This window comes from Fukomys damarensis, unplaced genomic scaffold (genome assembly GCF_012274545.1).
Source record: "Fukomys damarensis isolate Sample0158 unplaced genomic scaffold, DMR_v1.0_HiC HiC_scaffold_9, whole genome shotgun sequence".
Classification (NCBI taxonomy): Eukaryota; Metazoa; Chordata; class Mammalia; order Rodentia; family Bathyergidae; genus Fukomys; species Fukomys damarensis.
In genome coordinates, this window is record NW_022900921.1 from 45,027,173 (window position 1) to 45,045,037 (window position 17,865).

Consider the following 17,865-nt stretch of genomic DNA (forward strand, 5'->3'; position numbering starts at 1 on the left):
CTCCTGCTTTAGATTTGGTATTTTCTGCAGACTGCATTGAATGTTTGTGTTTTGTTCTCTTGTAAGGTACAGTGGTCCCACCTGGCATCTCTCAAGAACAATGTTTCCCCTGTCTCGCGATCCCATTCCTTCAGCGATCCTTCTCCTCCCAAATTCGCACACCACCATCTTCGTTCTCAGGACCCATGTCCGCCTTCCCGCAATGAGGCGCTCAGTCAGAGCCCCGACCCTAAGTCGGAAGTGCCCGACCCTACCCCAAAGGCTTGGTCTAGATCAGACAGTGACGAGGTGCCTCCACGGGTAAGGAGCAGACAGACAGGCATGCCATGCTGCCTTTGCCTTGTTGTCATTTTTAAATGTGATCAGTGGAATTACGGGCGTGGTGATGTCCCCTGAATGAAATGGGCCGTGGGATTTCAGAGGAACCGTTTATGCTGGAGAGGAGATTCCACAGTTACGCTCTCGGGAATAGCCAGCGGCCAGTTAGCTTCTTATTTTAATGCTGTGCTTAAAATACAGAGTAGCAAAGTGGATTAAGAAAAAAAAAGCTATAAAGAATATGCTTCTGCAGCAAGCAAAGTCATATTCATGTTTATACAGAAGCTATTATTTTATACTTTAGTCTGTACCAATTTTTAGGAATGGTCTTATAAGGAAATTCTCAAAGAAAATGGTTTTTCCTTTTAAGGTTTTTTTTGGCTAATTATTTAATAAAATTACATATTTTAGTGTATTTTTTTCTGTACTTGGAATTTGCTGCCTACAAATATTTTCTTGCTTCCTGCCAGTCTCTGCTTGTAGCCGATCCATTTGTAGATAGATGATTGTGGTTTCTTTGAGCTTATTTTCCCAGTTCTTACATTGTCTTGGCAAAGTGCTCCTATATGTTTCCTGCCACTAGCATCAGTGCCTGTGTTGCTGGCATGTCAGGGAGCATAGAAAGGCTGTATGTCCTGGCTCCTCAGCTGCCTTGGGCTAAATTTTCTCCCCTCATATCATTTGAGTTCCGGGGAAGGTGGGCTGGAGGTAAGAAAGAGCAGGGCCTGTTTTAGTATATGTGCTGCTGAAGTGAGCACAGCAGGGCCCGTTTTAAAGATACATTTTGATGGGGAGATATTTGCTCTCTAGAGATTTGCAATAATTTAATTGCTGTATTTTCTACTTAAAGGTTCCCGTGAGAACAACGTCTCGTTCCCCTGTCCTGTCCCGTCGAGATTCCCCACTGCAGGGCAGTGGACAGCAAAACAGCCAAGCAGGACAAAGAAACTCTACCAGGTAAGGAGGCAGGAAGGATAGGAGCAAGATACTGTGCTGTCTCCACTCTGATGAATGGTCACAAATGCTGAAGTCCCCAGTACAAAGAGATGAGCCATTGCATTTCTTTAAAGGCCATTACTATCCGTCCACGTGAATAACATCAGGCTGAACTGTATTAAGAAGAGAGTTTGATTCCAGGTATCTACTGTAGTAATTTGGAAACAAAAACTGCCCGTCTCTAGAAGCAGTGAATGTAGAGGCTGGTGGGAGTGGAGAGGTTCGGAGATACTTGAGATCTGACAGAGCTTTCTGTCTTAGAGAAAGTTGTAAGGACTTGGACTAGTATAGAATCACAGACAGGGTGCTGAGGAAAGTCAGTAGCTGCTTGACATCTTGCAGTGGACTATTAAGTCAACCAAGTGATACAGTTTCCAGGTTCTAGATCAGCTCTGTCCAGTGCAGTTGCTGTCAGGCACATGGGGCTTCTTAAGTTTGCATTTAACTTAATTAAAATGAAATAAAATGAACACTTTACTCCCGCATATGATGTGTGGCTATGGAGTGCTGCATTTGCCAGCCTGTCCTAGGAAGAAACTTCCGTTGCATGTTTTGTTACTTTATCACTACTGAACCTGTGGAGCTGGCCTTGTGTAATACAGCCTGAAGCTGTCAGCTGGATGTGAACTTGGCATCTGCAAAGGCCCCTGGGGGCCTGCGGGGTGCTCCTGGGGGCATCTCTGTGGGAGTTCTCACCCACACATGTCTAGTGCTGTCTGGAAAACTACTCACACAGCTCAAAGGAGAGGACTTGGAAAGGGTGGGGTGAGAAGAGGGTGACACGTGTGATTACACCAGTGTTGTTATTTTTTTATAATATTAAGGACTGAGTTTGAGGCTGCACCAGAAGTGATTAATATCTAGAGGGAACCGTCTCATTTTGTCACATACTTGATAAGCACTTTAGGTGTGCTAATGGAAGGATATTAGGGTTCATTAGGATAGCTGAGCTAGAATCCATGGACACTGTCATCATAACCTTTGGTGGGTTTAATATTTGATGCTGTTTATGGGCTGCTCTCTCCTCCCTGCATTGGACACATCATACATGCATTTGTAATTGGCACTGTGTCATGGGGCAGAGCAGTAACTGTTCTCTTTCTTCTTTCTTAACAGCAGCATCGAGCCCAGGCTCCTGTGGGAGAGAGTGGAGAAGCTAGTGCCCAGGCCAGGCAGTGGCAGCTCCTCTGGTTCCAGCAACTCTGGGTCCCAGCCCGGGTCTCACCCCGGTTCTCAGAGCGGCTCTGGAGAGCGCTTCCGAGTGAGATGTGAGATGTGCTCCTTAGCCCTTCCTGTGCGAATCCCCATGTTGGCCCAACACTGTTCTCTAAAGAGGGCCCTTGGGTGCATATAGCTGTGTATCACAAAAGGACGCTTTAGTTAGATTGCCAGCGACAGTGGAATTTTAATAAGAAGGGGCGAAGTCAAGAGTTTTACACTCTTCTAGCACTGTGAGCATTCTGCAATGGAGTGCAATTAACTGACTTGCCAGAGGTCCTCATGAAAGGTCTGAGCTGAGATTTGAACTTGTTTTTCCCAGGATGGCTTCCAGGGCCTATGCTGTCATTGATATTGGTTACAGATGATGTGCTGCTCTGCTGTGTTCTTGACATGATGGGGTGTAAATTGGGAGACATCTTGAGCAGAGTGTGCTGCACAGGAGGCTGAGTAGGGCATTGGGGAGACTGCAGAGTACTGCTGGGTCCCCCTGCTGCCCTGGGGTTCAGAGCTGCATGAATGCAGCCAGCAGAAGGGGGAATAAACAGCCAGGAGGGTTGGGGTAGCTCTGTGACACACCTCTGTGTTGACGTGTCTGCTTTTCATGTCTCTTATTTTAACAGCGTCGTCTAAATCAGAAGGCTCTCCATCTCAGCGTCTTGAAAATGCAGCAAAAAAAACCGAGGATAAGAAAGAAGTGTTTAGACCTCTCAAGCCTGCTGTAAGGACTGTACAAATCTCTTTATTTCTGGCTTGAGTAAGATCTTTCTGTTAAAAACATGGTTGAGGGGGGCCAGGGATTTAGCACAGTGGTGCTGCTGCCTACCTCACAAGCTACCTTTTTGATCCCCAGTACCAAAAAAACAAAAAAACGCGGTTGAGGGACTGGGGCCATATCTCAGTGCTAAAGTGCTTGCCACTAGGTCCTGGGTTCGGTCTGCAGCTAAGGCCAAAAGAAGAAAAAGGTAGCAAGACCTGCAGCTTTCTCTGCTGTCACCTCCTAGATAAGGGGAATCTTAGGGGACCCTAGGTGTGTACCAGAGCTATCCCAACCCTCCTGGCTGTTTTTTCCCCTTCTGCTGGCAGCACTCATGCAGATCTGGACCCCAGGGCAGCAGGGGGACCCAGCGGTGCTCTGCAGTCTCTCCAATGCCCTACTTAGATGCAGATAACTTCTGTGTCTTTTCCCTTTTGTATCTTATTTCCTATGAAAGTTCTCAGTGGACTGAAACTTTTCTAGCATTATAACCATATGCTGTGTCATATGCTTTACAAAGAAACATAAGTAGTTTTTACTAGTGAAGTTTCCTTACAAGTAAACGGTAAAGCTACAAAAGAAAGAAAAGGCTTTTTAATCCTTTTGCTTGGTGTTAACATTGTTTTAAGGTGCATTAACTTACTCTTGAAGGGTTTGGCATTTACAATACTGCTTTTTAGGAAATTTTTTTTTTCAAAAGTAGTAAGGATTAAACCTAAGCCTTCCACACTGAATTACATCACTAGACCTTTTAAAAATGTTTGAATCTGAGACAGGCTCTCGCTGAGCTACCCAGACTGGATTCAAACTTGTAATTCTCCTGCCATAGCCTCCCAGAGAGCTGGGTTACAGGCATGCACCATTTTACCAGCAAAGAATAAATTTTTTTAAATCACCTGCTTAAGCTTTGCCTCTTGGTCCCTCATACTTTTGCTCCCTGTTGTATAACTGGCCAAGTAACTTACATGGGTTGTGGGATTTTTAAGCCTGTTAGAGCTTTGATATCCTGCTTGAACTGATTTCTGCACTACCCCCTTGGCTTCTTCCTGCCTCGCTCCCGCTGTCTGTGCGTTCTGGATGCCTGAACCGCTGGGTCCTCCAGAGTGAAGTGGTAAGTCGGCCCTGCCCTTGCATAGCTGCCTTCCGCTTTCTCAGCTCACCCTCCCCTTATACCTCGGGCTTAAAGCCCTGAAAGCTCTGACTTCACTTGCTATGTGTATAAAATACGCTGCATATATTATTTTCATCATTATTATTAAATACAGCTTTTTTTGAGCAGTTATTTAGAGAGCTACAATTGTAATCATTAAGTTAGAAGGACTTGTGGTCATATGCTTGATCATGGCCTTACACTTGATTCCTGCTATTACAGGGTGAAAACGCTAATAATAAATGTATCCTCAGATATAACAGAGAAGAAAACTGCCTTGGAGCTTCTAAAAAAAGAGAGAGAGAAAAGGCTACATAGCCTTTTAAAAGAAATCATTACTTTTAAATAAAATTCCCACTTTGAAAGATGAAATTTGGGCTTGTTTGAAAATACAGAATGTAAATAATAATCATTCTGTTTGTTGTTTGAGACAGTCTTGTTATGTAATGCAGGCTGGTCTTGAACTCATTATGTTGCCCAGGCTGGCCTCAAGCTCACAGCAGTCCTCCTGTCTCAGCTGTGCAGGAGCTGGGATTACAGGTGTGTGCCACCTAGCCCAGATTCCTTCTTACATTGTATTAGGTAAATTGGTAGGAATTTTAAAGTATCTCAGTAAGGAGGAATGAAGGGCAGTGAAGCCCCTTTGAATCAGTTTTAAGTAAGGATTATTTTCCTTCCTGTTCACGTTCTCACTGACCAAGGCTGGAGCAGGGCAGCAGCAAAGCCCACCACATGGGATACCTTTGCATAGGCCTGGAATTTCTGGAGGAAAAAGCTAGAGGAAAACTTGAAAGCTTTGAATCCAACCTGTTTTAACTAGAAACTTGTTTCCTAGGTACTGTAGTTCCCCTAAAAGAAATTTCTGTTGAGTATGCCGATATCTTTACATTGAAGACCAGCAGTCTGTCTGTATAGTTTTGGATATAGAATTTTACGTTATATTTGAAATAAAAAACAAAAGCATGCCGTCAGTGTATCCATAAGCAGATTTCTGTGTCACTGTGAGATTTGAATTGTCTGCACCATCTCTGGTTTTTTTGGTCTTTTAAAAATCTGTCCTTTGATTATTTGACTACCTGTAAAAGCTCACCTTTAAATGAAACTGGCTAATACTAAACCACTTTAGAAAGCTGACATTGTAGCCACGTGCTGTCAGTTAGGTTTAGGACTTCCGTTGTTCCTGGTGTCCTTGCACTGCCCTAGGCTGACTCTTCTTTGTCCTGTCTGTGCCTCAGGATCTGACCGCACTGGCCAAAGAGCTCCGCGCAGTGGAAGACGTTCGGCCGCCCCACAAAGTGACCGACTACTCATCCTCCAGCGAGGAGTCAGGGACAACAGATGAGGAGGACGATGAAGGGGAGCAGGATGGGGCCGAGGAGTCTGCCTCGGGGCCAGAGGACACCAGAGCAGCGTCAGTCCTTGTGTATCGGAGGGAGGAGGGCGGGTCCCCTATGCCCTGGCCACCAGCTGCCTGCTGGTTGTCCCTATGTGGTTGCACAAACCTGTGAGCGTTAGTGCATGGTCTTCCTTGACTCAGCTTCAGACAGCTGTGGTGTTTCTCATCTCACTGTGTGCATGGGGCTGTGCTCCCCCAGCCTGTGCTTTGTTTTTTGATTAAGGATGAGATAACGGGGGAATTCCAATTTGATGCAATCACCTGAATTAACCAATATGTACTTATTTGTGTATTTCTCAAACTGATGCAAGGGAATTCTTTATTGAAGAGACAAAGCTAAACCCCTGCTTTCCTTGTGGAAACTGTCCTTGGGAACGTAGCCTTTTCTCAGGATTGAACAGTATGGCTTCTGCTCCTGGGACCAGGCTCTTCCTTCATCCTGAATTTCGTCCCATTAGGTCATCTCTCAATTTGAGCAATGGTGAAACGGAGTCAGTAAAAACCATGATTGTCCACGATGACGTGGAAAGCGAGCCAGCCATGACGCCATCCAAGGAGGGCACGCTGATTGTGCGCCAGGTACCTGTGTCTCCAGTGTGTTGTCAGAGGCTGAGCTGCTCCTGTAGTCATTAACCCACTTGCTCATCCACTCACTCACGCTGTTTCTCCATCGTCATCTGTTTCCATGTTAACAGCCCTGAGGGTAGCGTGGCCAGGGCAGGGAAGCAGGTGTATGCTGCATGCCACAAGGGTAGCTGGTAGTCTCCACCCACATTGCTGCTCCCTGCATGCCGGCAGTGGCCCTCATCCCAGCACCATGCTAAGTCTTACAGTCTGTGTCTGAGCAGTAGAAAAGCAGGGAGCCCCGAGGGCAGGCACAGAGAGAGGGCTTGGGGCTCTACCCAGAAGCCTAGTTTCCCATGTCCGAAGAGTGTAACTGCCACACAGGCAGGACAGGCCTCCCCTGGCCCCATGGGGTCTCAGGCACAGGCTGAAGGTCTCTCTTATGCCTCACATGAGCTGGCTCCCCTTCCTGAAGACTTCAGCATGTGCCACCAGATCAGTTTGGATCCCTGTTTGACAGCTGTCTGTTCATCCTTATCTTAGACTTTATCTAAGTAACACCATCCTCACAGAACAAGAACAAGAACTACTAGTGACAGGGCCTCTGCCCTGAGTGGGACACCTGCTCCAGCCTTTGGCTAGAAAATAGGAAGGGCATGGGAAGAATCAGGACTCACAGGAGCTAATGGGTCCTTTCTAGAGCTAGAGGCAGAAAGGGGCAGTGGTGTGCTGAGGAGCCAGCACCATGAGGGAGCAGTGACCCTCTCAGCTTCAGGTTTTCAGCCCCCAGCTGGGATTCTTTGAATTCTGGTAGTAGAACTTGGGCATTTGGCTAGGCAGTGTGAGCATTCAGGCCAATTCCTTGGTTTCTCCTTGGTAATTGAGCAGAGTAGGAAAAGTCATACAGCACCTTAAGCAGCTAATGTTAGGGGCATAGGCAATGTCAGCAGCGCTTGAGCGAGACCAGTGTGCCTGTTTTTTCTACAGAGTACAGTTGACCAAAAGCGTGCCAGCCATCATGAGAGCAATGGCTTTGCCGGCCGCATTCACCTCTTGCCAGATCTCTTACAGCAAAGCCATTCCTCCTCCACTTCCTCCACTTCCTCCTCCCCATCCTCCAGCCAGCCGACACCCACCATGTCCCCACAGACACCCCAGGACAAGCTCACTGCTAATGAGGTATGTCTTGCACCACAGCTGGCTGCTTTCCTGGGTTAGAGCAGCACTGCCTAGGAGCTGGTTTGCCAAGGACACCTTTCCAGCACCCACCCTGCCCTCCTGCTCCCCCCACCCCGTGCCCAGTAACATGTTTCAGATCTGCATATGAATCCCTTAACCCTAGATTGATTTTCCCCAGACTTGCTGGTTCACTGTGTTCTTTCTCTAGATAAGTATAGTTGCATGGCTTTCTTTATTCGATTTTTAAAATCTAAATAGTGATTGCTATGTTCTCAGATTCATTATGTATTTGGCATGAAATTCTTGTGGTCATTTGTGGAATCTACCCTTTTTCATTCTTTTTATCCAGTAAATATAGGATAGGAAAATTTTGCTAAGTGGACTTGGCCTTTACCTACACAAGTTTATTATGCTCTACAGGAACTTCCTTCAAACAAAATTGTATTGTTTTTGTGTGTGTGTGTATGCGTGCGTGTGTGTTTCCTCGTTTTCATTTTCCTAGGGGGTAGTTCTTGGTTTTTTACTCTTATTTTCACCAACCCTTTTAAAAGAATTTCTTTACATGAAATTCACAGTCACTCAAAGTTTAAGAGGCTGAGTGCTTTCGAGGGAAACGTAGGAGATTAGGGGTGTTAAGCAAGGACTAAGGTGTGAGTGTGCTTCGATTTCAGGTTCTGTGTAGGAAAAGCTATGGTGGTGGCATGGCTGTGCTGCTGGCTGGGTACAAGCTGGGTGGTCCCATGCACAGGGTCCTGCCCACCTTAAGCACCCTGTCCTTGATGAAATAAGGCATTGGGCTTCACAGGAGATTTGGTTTCCATGAATGTAGCCAAAAGTCAAGGGAGGTCGAGGCTGACCTCTAGCTTCAGCCAGTCTTAATGTACGCACCAAACTGAACGGATGGCCATTCCTACTATTGTTCCCTCATTAGAAAGAATCAGAAACCCTCCCCATCTGAGGAGCAGGTGTAAGCTGACTGTTTCCCAGCTGCAGGATAGGCGGCTTCCAGTGCCCTCGGAGGGCAAAATGGTCCAGGACCAAAGAACTTAATCAGACATCCTTGTTTTTTCTCCCAAGATACTGTGTATATCCCTCTTACACTCAACATTCCTCCTTATATTTTTACTTTGCACTTTGCTTCATTTTACTGTATTTTACTATAACCCTTAACTCACTAAACTGGCAGGTTTATTTTTGTTTGTTTTGTTTTTAATCATCATTACATTTCCACTTAACAATTTGTTTTACTTTCTTTGTTTTTTTTTTTTCAAGTTACATTATTAATCAAAACACTAGTGCTCCTAAGAGATCAGAGATCTGCCTTGTGTTGTCATTTGCACCTTTCACTAATAAGCTGTTTGCTATGGGTTTATGGTGTCATGTGCTTAAAATAGTGGTAGCCAAAGCTTCTGTAGCTTTCTGGCAAGAGGCTCAATTTAAATAAAGTGACGATTTGCCACTATTCCAGCATAGTCATTGGGCTTTGGGAGGTGGAGGAGTAAATTCAGAAATTAGTGAATTAAGACCATTAATTAAGATATTGCATACGTCTTTTAGGTGTTTACAGTGTTTTATTTAATTGAATAAACAACTAGAAGCCTGAAATGCAGATGTTCTTCTTTGGCTTACAGTCACTGTCTAGATTTGCATCTCTTGGTAGGAGGTGTGGCTCACCTGGGAGCTGGGGCTGTGGCCTGCTGGGGTGCCCTGTGCCCTTGTGTGAGCTCCCTGCAGAGTTATTGGGGTCCACTGCAGGAAGGACAGGGTTGGGATTGGGAACCTAGTGCAGGATAGCAGTGGACTGGAATGTTCTTTTAATGTTCACTTTTGAAATGCTGTTTGTATTAATGAAATTGAAATTTACATTGCAGACTCAGTCCGCTAGTAGCACACTCCAGAAACACAAATCTTCCTCCTCCTTTACACCTTTTATAGACCCCAGATTACTACAGATTTCTCCATCTAGTGGGACAACAGTGACATCTGTGGGTAAGTACAGTAGCAACAGGAAAGCAGCCGACACCCCAGGCTGGGTCACTTTGCATTGCTCTCCAGTGGCTTAGCATAGCACAGTGGGCCACAGACCAGGCCTCGCTGTAGAGTCCTCTGCCAGCTCCCCCAGCCTACCCTTCAGTGAGCTGCACAGTCAGTTTCCTTTTCCCATGCATGTTTCTTAGGGAATGTCTTCTCCAGGACATAGTGTCAGTTATGGCCTGTGAACATTTCCCTGAGTGTCATGGTGGTGGGGGAGGCAGACAAGTGTGCATGTGTCTTTGTGTGGGGGTGTGTGTGTAGCATTAACCTCCCACATCCTCTGTTGCAGTGGGATTTTCCTGTGATGGAATGAGACCAGAAGCCATAAGGCAGGATCCTACTCGGAAAGGCTCAGTGGTCAATGTGAACCCCACCAACACTAGGCCACAGAGCGACACCCCTGAGATTCGTAAATATAAGAAGAGGTTTAACTCTGAGATCCTGTGTGCTGCCTTGTGGGGTAGGTGTCCTTCTGCTGCTGCTCTATTTGTTGTATTCCAAAGGACTGCTGGTCTTCTAAAAGAATTGCCGATTCGAGTAGAAGGGGGTTTGTGAAGCCTTCTCCCAAGGTTTTGTGGTGCATTCACAGCCATTTTAGCAGTCAGGTTCTGAACTGGAGGATTGCAGGCTACCTTTTTCCTTGTTCTCTATGACTCGGGCCTATCGTTCAGAGACATTTAAAGGTAGCTGCCCCGGACACATCTGCAGGGGATTCGGAGCTGCTCTTGCTGAATCCTAGCAGCCTCAGCACTGAGATCACTGTGCGGAGCTTTGTTGCACAGGTAGCCCTTGCCTCCTCCACCTCTGAAGCGGGCCTTTCTGGTGCTTGTCCTTCAATTCTCCAGTCCCCCTCAGACAGGCCCTGTGGTGTAACAGGGAGCCTGCTGAGCCTGCTTCTCCCTGAGAGAGACTCTTTCTCTCCCTCGGAAGTTGGGAGGAGACAGCCAAGACCACTTCCACCCCACCCCCGTAGCTCCTCAGTGTCCATGCTGTTGCATGTCACTGTGCAGAGAAACAATTCACCATTTGGCCCTTGGAGTGTTTGTAGGTTGTGCTGGAGAGGTGGGCCTGTGATTTGGTGAAATGCACCCTCTCCCTGTCCCCGCCATCCAGGGTTCTCCCATCCAGCCATGCCCACTCAGAGAGTGTTATCACTGGCTGTTGCAGGGGTACCTGTTTGCTCTTTGTTCCCTGGAGATCCAGATTTCTGTCCCTGCCACTTCCAGGAGAGTATGTTAGAGCCCCAATAACCCTGTCAGGAGGCTTTTTCCTATTAACCACAGAGGTGAGGAAGGACCAAGCCTTCCCATAGTGGCACCTGGCAAAGTGTCATCACCTCAGCTGCTGTCCCTCAGGGAGGGGCAGTTGCCACTGTTCAGGAAGTGGCACCCATCATTTTTGTTCATATCAGGGTCTTTGGTGGAAGGGTTTATATCGTCGAGGATTGTAATAATCCTCAGTGTAGAGATAACATGAAAGAAATATGGCACATCTTTATAAGTTGATAATTAGCAAGTGACATCATTTTTATCCAGAACACTTGTGCTTGGCAGCAGTCCTTTTTTTTTTTTTTTTTTTTTTTTTTTTTTGTGACATCATTTTTATCCAGAACACTTGTGCTTGGCAGCAGTCCTTTTTTCTTTTTTTTTTTTTTTTTTTTTTTTTGTACTGGGGATCGAACTTGGGACTTTGCACCTGAGAGGTAGGTGGTGGTACCACTGAGCTAAATCCCTGGCGTGTCAGCAGTCTTACTTTATACTCCTCTAAGCCCCAGCAGGTGCCAGGCCCTGTTCCCTATACTATTAACTGATTCTTTTTTAACTAACTAAAAAGACCTAAAACTTTAAAACACTTTTTCCTAATTTCTTCAATACTTCAAAGAAATGGTGACTATCTCAAGCCTGTACTTTAAAAAGTACAGTGAAACTTCCCACTTTATCATCACATTAAAAGAATAGATAGAAGAGTTAATGTTAAAATTCCCTAAGTCAGTGAATTGGAGGTCTCCTGGGATCTGATGAGAGACCTCTTCAGGTGGGTTCCTAAACTGCTGTGATAATGATTAGTTAACACAGAAGTATAAGTCCCTTAAACAGACTCAGGGGCCAGGGATTTAGCTCAGTGGCACGGTGCTTGAAGGCACTAGTTTCTGAGTTCCATTGCTGGCACAAAAAAAAAAACAAAAAACAGAAGTTAAAACATGTACCACCAGAGGAGAAAATTCAGAATAGTTACACAGGTGGCATTCTTTTGTAATGGCAAACCCCATTTCTAATATAACCGACTTAGGTCAAGTGTCACGTATTTCATATGTCCGTGGGTGTGCGCGCGCGTGTGTATATGTGTGTGTGTGTGTGTGTGTGTGTGTGTGTGTGTCTTATTAGGTTGCCTATGCTCCTGGCCTCAAATGATTTTCCACCTCAGCCTCCCAAGTAGCTGGGCTTGTGGGTACATGTTACTGTGCTTACAGGTTTTTAATGAGGCACTTTTCCTGTGTGTGGAGCTAGGGTTATTTTAGCACTTCTTTTGAACATGATTGTTTTTCTATTTTTATGTTCATAATGCATTCTCTATACTTATTATATTGCTTTGTCACAGAAGCAAGTGAAAGTTTAAATCATCTGTCGTAGAGCCATTTCTCACACCAGCCTTTGCAAGATTCTTGGGAACACAGTTATAATTCTTAGTAAAAACAAACCTGTGAACAATTTAGAATAAGGGAAAGGGTTTTAAAAAAGCAAAGAAATGGGAGGGAGTTTTAATACAAGAATTATAGTTTATATCTGGAAGCTAAAAAGTTTAAAATGTGTAATGATAGAAAATTATTACATCATGCAACTCAATTGTTTTTTATTAGAAAGCAGGGTATAAGTGCCAAAATATCTGTAAGTTTTGTGTATTTGAAAAGATTTTTCAGCTTTATTATTTTTATTCTTGGTGTAAAACCTTAGTTTCTGTTTATGTTCTCTTTATTTTTAATTTTACTTTTTTCTTCTTTTTTGGGGGGTACCAGGAATCGAATTCTAGTCCTTGCGCTTGTGAGGCAGGCAGTGGCACCACTGAGCTAAAACCACGGCCCTGATCTGTTTATTTTTGAAAACCCACTAACAATAGATTTTTTTTAACAAGGTTTATATTATGGCTAGTGACATCGTTTATTAAAATCTGTACATAAATACACATAAACATTACAATTCTATACAAGTCTAGTGCTATTTAAAGTGGCTAGTGCTGTTGATTGTGTTGTGGGGCACATCTGTAACCCCACTCTTGGGAGGCTGAGGCAGAAAGATCACTCCGAGTTCAAGGCCAGCCTGAGCTACATAGAGAGATCCTGTCTCAAAAACTCAAACAGTCCTTATCATTCGTATCTTAATTCCTTCCCAAATCACATGAGCTTTCAACTATACACAGGGAAAATCAAATAAATTATGATTTTTTACATTCTAAGAACCAAATTCAGTACAATCAATAAAAATCTGAGGGTATAGGGGTATAGCTTAGTGCTGGACACCTGCCCAGCATGTATGGGACCTTGGGTCTGATCCCCAGCACTGCAAACAAAATGAACAAAAATGAGCCAGGCATGCTAGTGCACACCAGAGGCTGAGGCAGGAGGATGGCAAGTTCAAGCCCAGTCTGAGCAACTTGGTGACTTAGTGACACCCTGCCTTGAAATTTAAATATTGTTAATGAGGGTTGGGAATATAACTCATTGTCAAGGAACCAAGTTCAGTCCTCACTACTGAAGCAATTTTTTGTGGCAAACCCCAAAACTGGGAATACAGGTATCCCCAAAATTGAAGTGGCCCCTTTGCTTCCTTCCAGCCTCCCACTCACAATGGTTTATGCAGACCATTTCCAGTGTTTCTTGTGTCTTTCGCTGTGTGCAAAACCATCAATTCATCTGCTAGTGTGTTAGGTCAAACTGGAAGGACAGTGCCAGGCTGTCATATGGAGAGAGGAAAAAGGGGGGAGGGCTCTCCCCCACTCCTTCCCCTCTTCCTCCCCTCTTTTTCTTTCCTCTTTCCTCTGTTTTCTTTCCTCTCTCCACTTTTCCCATCGAGATCATAATATGCTCTCCTTTCTCCGTCAAGGTCAATGCAGTCCCTGCCGGGCAACTCTGGGCTTTTTTCTTGAGACAAGACTAGCTGCTTCTGTGAGCTGAGATCTTAGTGCTGAGTGGCAGGTGCGCTATCCAGGTCGGGTCCCTTGTGAGCCATGGCACTGTGGCAGTTCTGCCCATGGCCTATGCTGTGCACATCTTGGTCTAAGAACTGCAGGATCAGAGCTTACTTATTGCTCCTGATTCTTACAGCAGCCTACGCTGCTATGACTCCATCCTGGTTCATGCCAGTCAGCTTGTCTGACCAGGTGGATTATGCAGTTCTGAGGGACCTAGGTTCAGGGACCAAAGGTGACCATGACCTTCCTGCTGCGGGAGTGCAGGGCTGTGGAGTCTGCTTGGTTGATTACCAAAATTCTTGTGTTTTTCATTTTTCTTTAAGGCTACTTGACATTGACCACGAAAATACCAAAATAGGTCTATAAAATGGAGCTTTTTGTGACTGCTGCTCATCAACAGTTGTTTATTTTGTGTGTGGGTCACTTTATAGATGTTAGGATTAACTCACCGCAGCCTAGGTGGGGCACACAGTGAAAATAATGGTGTCTTGAGGGGAAGTTGTCGGTGTTGCCAACTTAAATAAAATTACCTGAAAATGTGCATAACTTACTGCATGTACTATTAATTCCTCTTATAAAAACCAACATATTTGTTTTTAGTTTGGACAGCAGTTTTATTCTCTGAGTGTTAGGTTACTACTTGATTGTTGTGTGTGTTCTGTTGAACTTGCTTATAAACACAAAAGTGCTTGCTGTAAGTTTAAAAACTGCAAAGCCTAAGCTTTAATTCAGTGCCATGATGTTACTTGAGCTATAAAGTATCAATATCATTCATAGTGACGCTGTCCATTATGGTGGCTGCTATTTAAATTTAAATGAATTAAAGTAATACGTTCAGCTCCTCTTTCATCCTTGGGTGACATGTGGTCATGGATTCCTGGACAGTACAGATAAAGAGCATGCACATCATGGTAGGGCATCCTGTGGGTGGGCCCAGTTAGAGTGCACCTGAAAACCTGAGTTACAGATGATGGAAGGAGCCATGTGAGTCCATGAGCCTTGTGCCCTATGCTGTACATGTGATCATTTGGGGGAAATTGTTTACTTCAGCAGTCCTTCCCCAGATTTGCAGAGGTTGGCTTCCAATTCTTTTGAGCTCCTTCTTTGTCCGCCAGCCTCTAGTCACTGTCCCAGTAGGAAGCCTCTGTGGGAAGGGAGTGGCATGCACAGAATTTTCTGAGATGGGATCTTGTGCTGTAGGCCGGATTTTCAGTGGTTTTTATCAGGCCACGCTATTACCAGAAATGGAATACCCATCCCTGGAACTGGTAAAGATTTCTTTACACTTTTTACATTTTCTGGGGGCGGCCCAGAGATGGTGTGTTTTGGGACACCCATAACGATTGTCCCTGTGCTGGTGGCCCTGTTAGTCACCAGAGCTCTTGTACCTGTGATTGCAGGCTTCCTTCTCCCAGGACTCTCGAGGTGTTTCCAGTACCCTGCCAAGTATTACTAGTGTAGATGCTGGGCATAGCACCCACCAAGGCTCAGAAAGGGGTCTTCAATGCTGTTTTCTTGTTGTCCTCACAATTAATTCTTCATTTCAAATACTGTGGAAGTCAAACCGGTGGATGGATGTTTGGGCGAGTGAATATCATGTGTGCGGTGATACTCTTCCCTGTGCCATTCTATCTACCCGAATTATTGACTGAGCAGTTACTATGTAAAAGCACAGATTCTTTCTTGTCACAGTAGTTTATTGCCCAGCTTTGGGAATCTGCAAACACATATGCACCTAGTTTCTTTATGGTATGTTTCCAGTGAAGGTTTAGTTGATGGAGGTTCTAGGAAGCAAGAGCGTTTGGAGACATAAGTGAATGATAAAGAGGGAGAAGGGTGCTATCTCAAGGGGTAAGAAGTCATCAATACCACAGTTGGCTTTTGAACTTCTCCATGGAGAGAGTGGTTTGTGGAGATGAGGATCGATTTGGTGTGCAGTTGTAAGAAGATAGGGTTTCTTGACAATCTGAATTAGGTGCCCATGCGTTAGTTCGAAGGTTGCCAAAACCTGAGCTAGGGTGAGATAGAGGAAGGAGGGGAGGCCGTACCTGTTTTGGGGGCCAGCTGAGCTCCTTGTGCAAAGTGGAAAAGCTGGGAGCTATAGAATGGGATCAGGAATTATTGGTTCTTAGATGCTGTTTGAGACAGGTGAGGATGTGAATATCAGCCAGGCAGCAGCAGCAGTGTCTATAGAAGAAGCAGGGAAGGAGACTACCCAGCACAGCGGAAGACAATGACTTAGGCTGGTCCAACCAGGAGGGCCATGTGTTCTCATGACCCTTAGAAGTGGAGAGGCCAGAGAGCTGGGTGTAGCTGTTTCCTGATGCTGGTGGAGACTCATAGCTCCAAGCTGAGGAAGGGCTAGGGTTCTATGTATATCTGACTTGTCCCAGAAGTTCACCAGTGAAGGTAAAGGAAACAACTGTCATATAAAGGTTTTGTTCCTGACTGGTGTGGCCTTAGCTATGAAATCTAAAAAACAGAGATGGTAGGCTCGCTACATTCCAGGGGAATCTGAGGAAGAACTAGACATGGGGGGCTCTGAAGGCCATCAGAGAGGCCCTCATTGCTCTCCTCACTCCTTTCTCATATCTTAAGTAGTGGTGTCACCGTCACTGTGTGGCTGGTGTGTATGCTTCCATCTCTGACTCTTCTCTGGGGGAGGGAAGGAGCTGCCCTCTTCTCAGGTGGGTGCGCTGCCCTATCCTTGTAGGTGGCCAGCCTGCCAACAAGAAATAAAACGTGGCCTTTCTGTGTTCTCCATGCAGGGGTGAATCTGCTGGTGGGCACGGAGAGTGGCCTGATGCTGCTGGACAGAAGTGGCCAGGGGAAGGTGTACCCTCTGATCAACAGGAGGCGCTTCCAGCAGATGGATGTACTCGAGGGCTTGAATGTCTTGGTGACAATATCCGGTAAGTGCTGGCCAGATGAGATTCAAGTACATGCACATGGCTGTGACATGTACCAGTTTCCCTTATCAGTAACGTCTCTTAAAGGATGGGACATTGCTAATTGTTAGTAGTAACTCATTATTATTAACCAAAATGTATCATTTATATTGGGGTCCATACTTTTTGGTACCTTCTGTGGGTTTTGGCAAATGTATAGAGAGAGAGACCTGCCATTATTGATCATTCAGGGTAGCTCCAGTTCCCCAGATATCACTGTTCATCTTTCTTCCTGAGGCTCTGGCACAGTTGACCTGCTGCTATCTTCGTAGTTTTTTCTTTTCCAGAATGTCCTATGACTGGGATCATAGTGTGAACCATCATGTGGCTGAATACGTGGGCTGTGTGATGTGTAACCTTGTAGACTGGCTTTTTCCACTTGGCAGTACAACTTTAAGGTTCTTATTTGTCTTTTGTGACTTAGTATATTTTTTCTTTTTACTGCTGAATAATATTCTGTACATGGATGCACTGTGGTTTATTCACTTACTGAATGACCTTGTGGTTGCTTCTAAGCTTTGGTAGTTGGAACCAAGCTGCTATATGAACCTTTTGTGCAGCTTTCTTCGTGGCCATGAGCTTGCTTGTATGTTTGGTAATAACTTGGAGCACATCTGGAGACTGCCATAGTATCTTCCAAAGCGGCTGGGTCACCCTGCACCCCACAGGCAGTGACTGACAGTTTCTGTTGCTCCACATCCCCATCAGCATTTGGTGGCCTTGGTGCTTGCTGATGGGTTAGTGCAGTGGTATCTCATTATCATTTAATTGTGCAATTCTCTTATTGTAAGTGTTGTTGAGTATCTCTTCATATGCTCATTGACGCTTTCTTGGGTGAGGTACCTCCTCAGCTTCACTCCATTCTGGTCTTCCTTGCTTGTTTTCCAATTGCTGAGTTGTAAGAATTCTTTGTGTATTTTGGACAGAAGTCTTTTATCAGATAGATATGTGTTTTGCAAATATTTTTCCCTTTCTGTGGCTCATCTTTTTCTCCCACAGTGTCTTTAGAGGAATAGATGTTCTAATTTTAATGAAACCTAGCTTAAATTAATGATGTTTTTTTCTTCCATGAATTGGGCTTTTTTTTTTTTTTTTTTTTTTTTTTTTTTTTAAAAAAATT

The 17,865-nt window shown here is 44.9% G+C and overlaps 1 protein-coding gene across 8 annotated transcripts in view; it reads left to right on the forward strand.

The window, feature by feature from the left end:
• Map4k4 (mitogen-activated protein kinase kinase kinase kinase 4) overlaps window positions 1–17,865 on the forward strand; it is a 157,350-nt gene that overhangs the window by 128,864 nt on the left and 10,621 nt on the right. For 2 of the 8 annotated variants that reach the window (XM_019209428.2, XM_033761728.1), the window contains 11 exons: window positions 67–300; window positions 1,169–1,275; window positions 2,431–2,582; window positions 3,156–3,253; window positions 4,392–4,400; window positions 5,675–5,850; window positions 6,294–6,414; window positions 7,387–7,578; window positions 9,450–9,567; window positions 9,902–10,072; window positions 16,566–16,709. In XM_019209428.2, the coding sequence (XP_019064973.1) occupies window positions 67–300; window positions 1,169–1,275; window positions 2,431–2,582; window positions 3,156–3,253; window positions 4,392–4,400; window positions 5,675–5,850; window positions 6,294–6,414; window positions 7,387–7,578; window positions 9,450–9,567; window positions 9,902–10,072; window positions 16,566–16,709 (1,522 nt within the window). The remainder of the gene's footprint in view (window positions 1–66; window positions 301–1,168; window positions 1,276–2,430; window positions 2,583–3,155; window positions 3,254–4,391; window positions 4,401–5,674; window positions 5,851–6,293; window positions 6,415–7,386; window positions 7,579–9,449; window positions 9,568–9,901; window positions 10,073–16,565; window positions 16,710–17,865) is intronic. The other 6 variants (XM_019209430.2, XM_019209431.2, XM_019209426.2 and 3 more) reach the window with 5 other exon arrangements.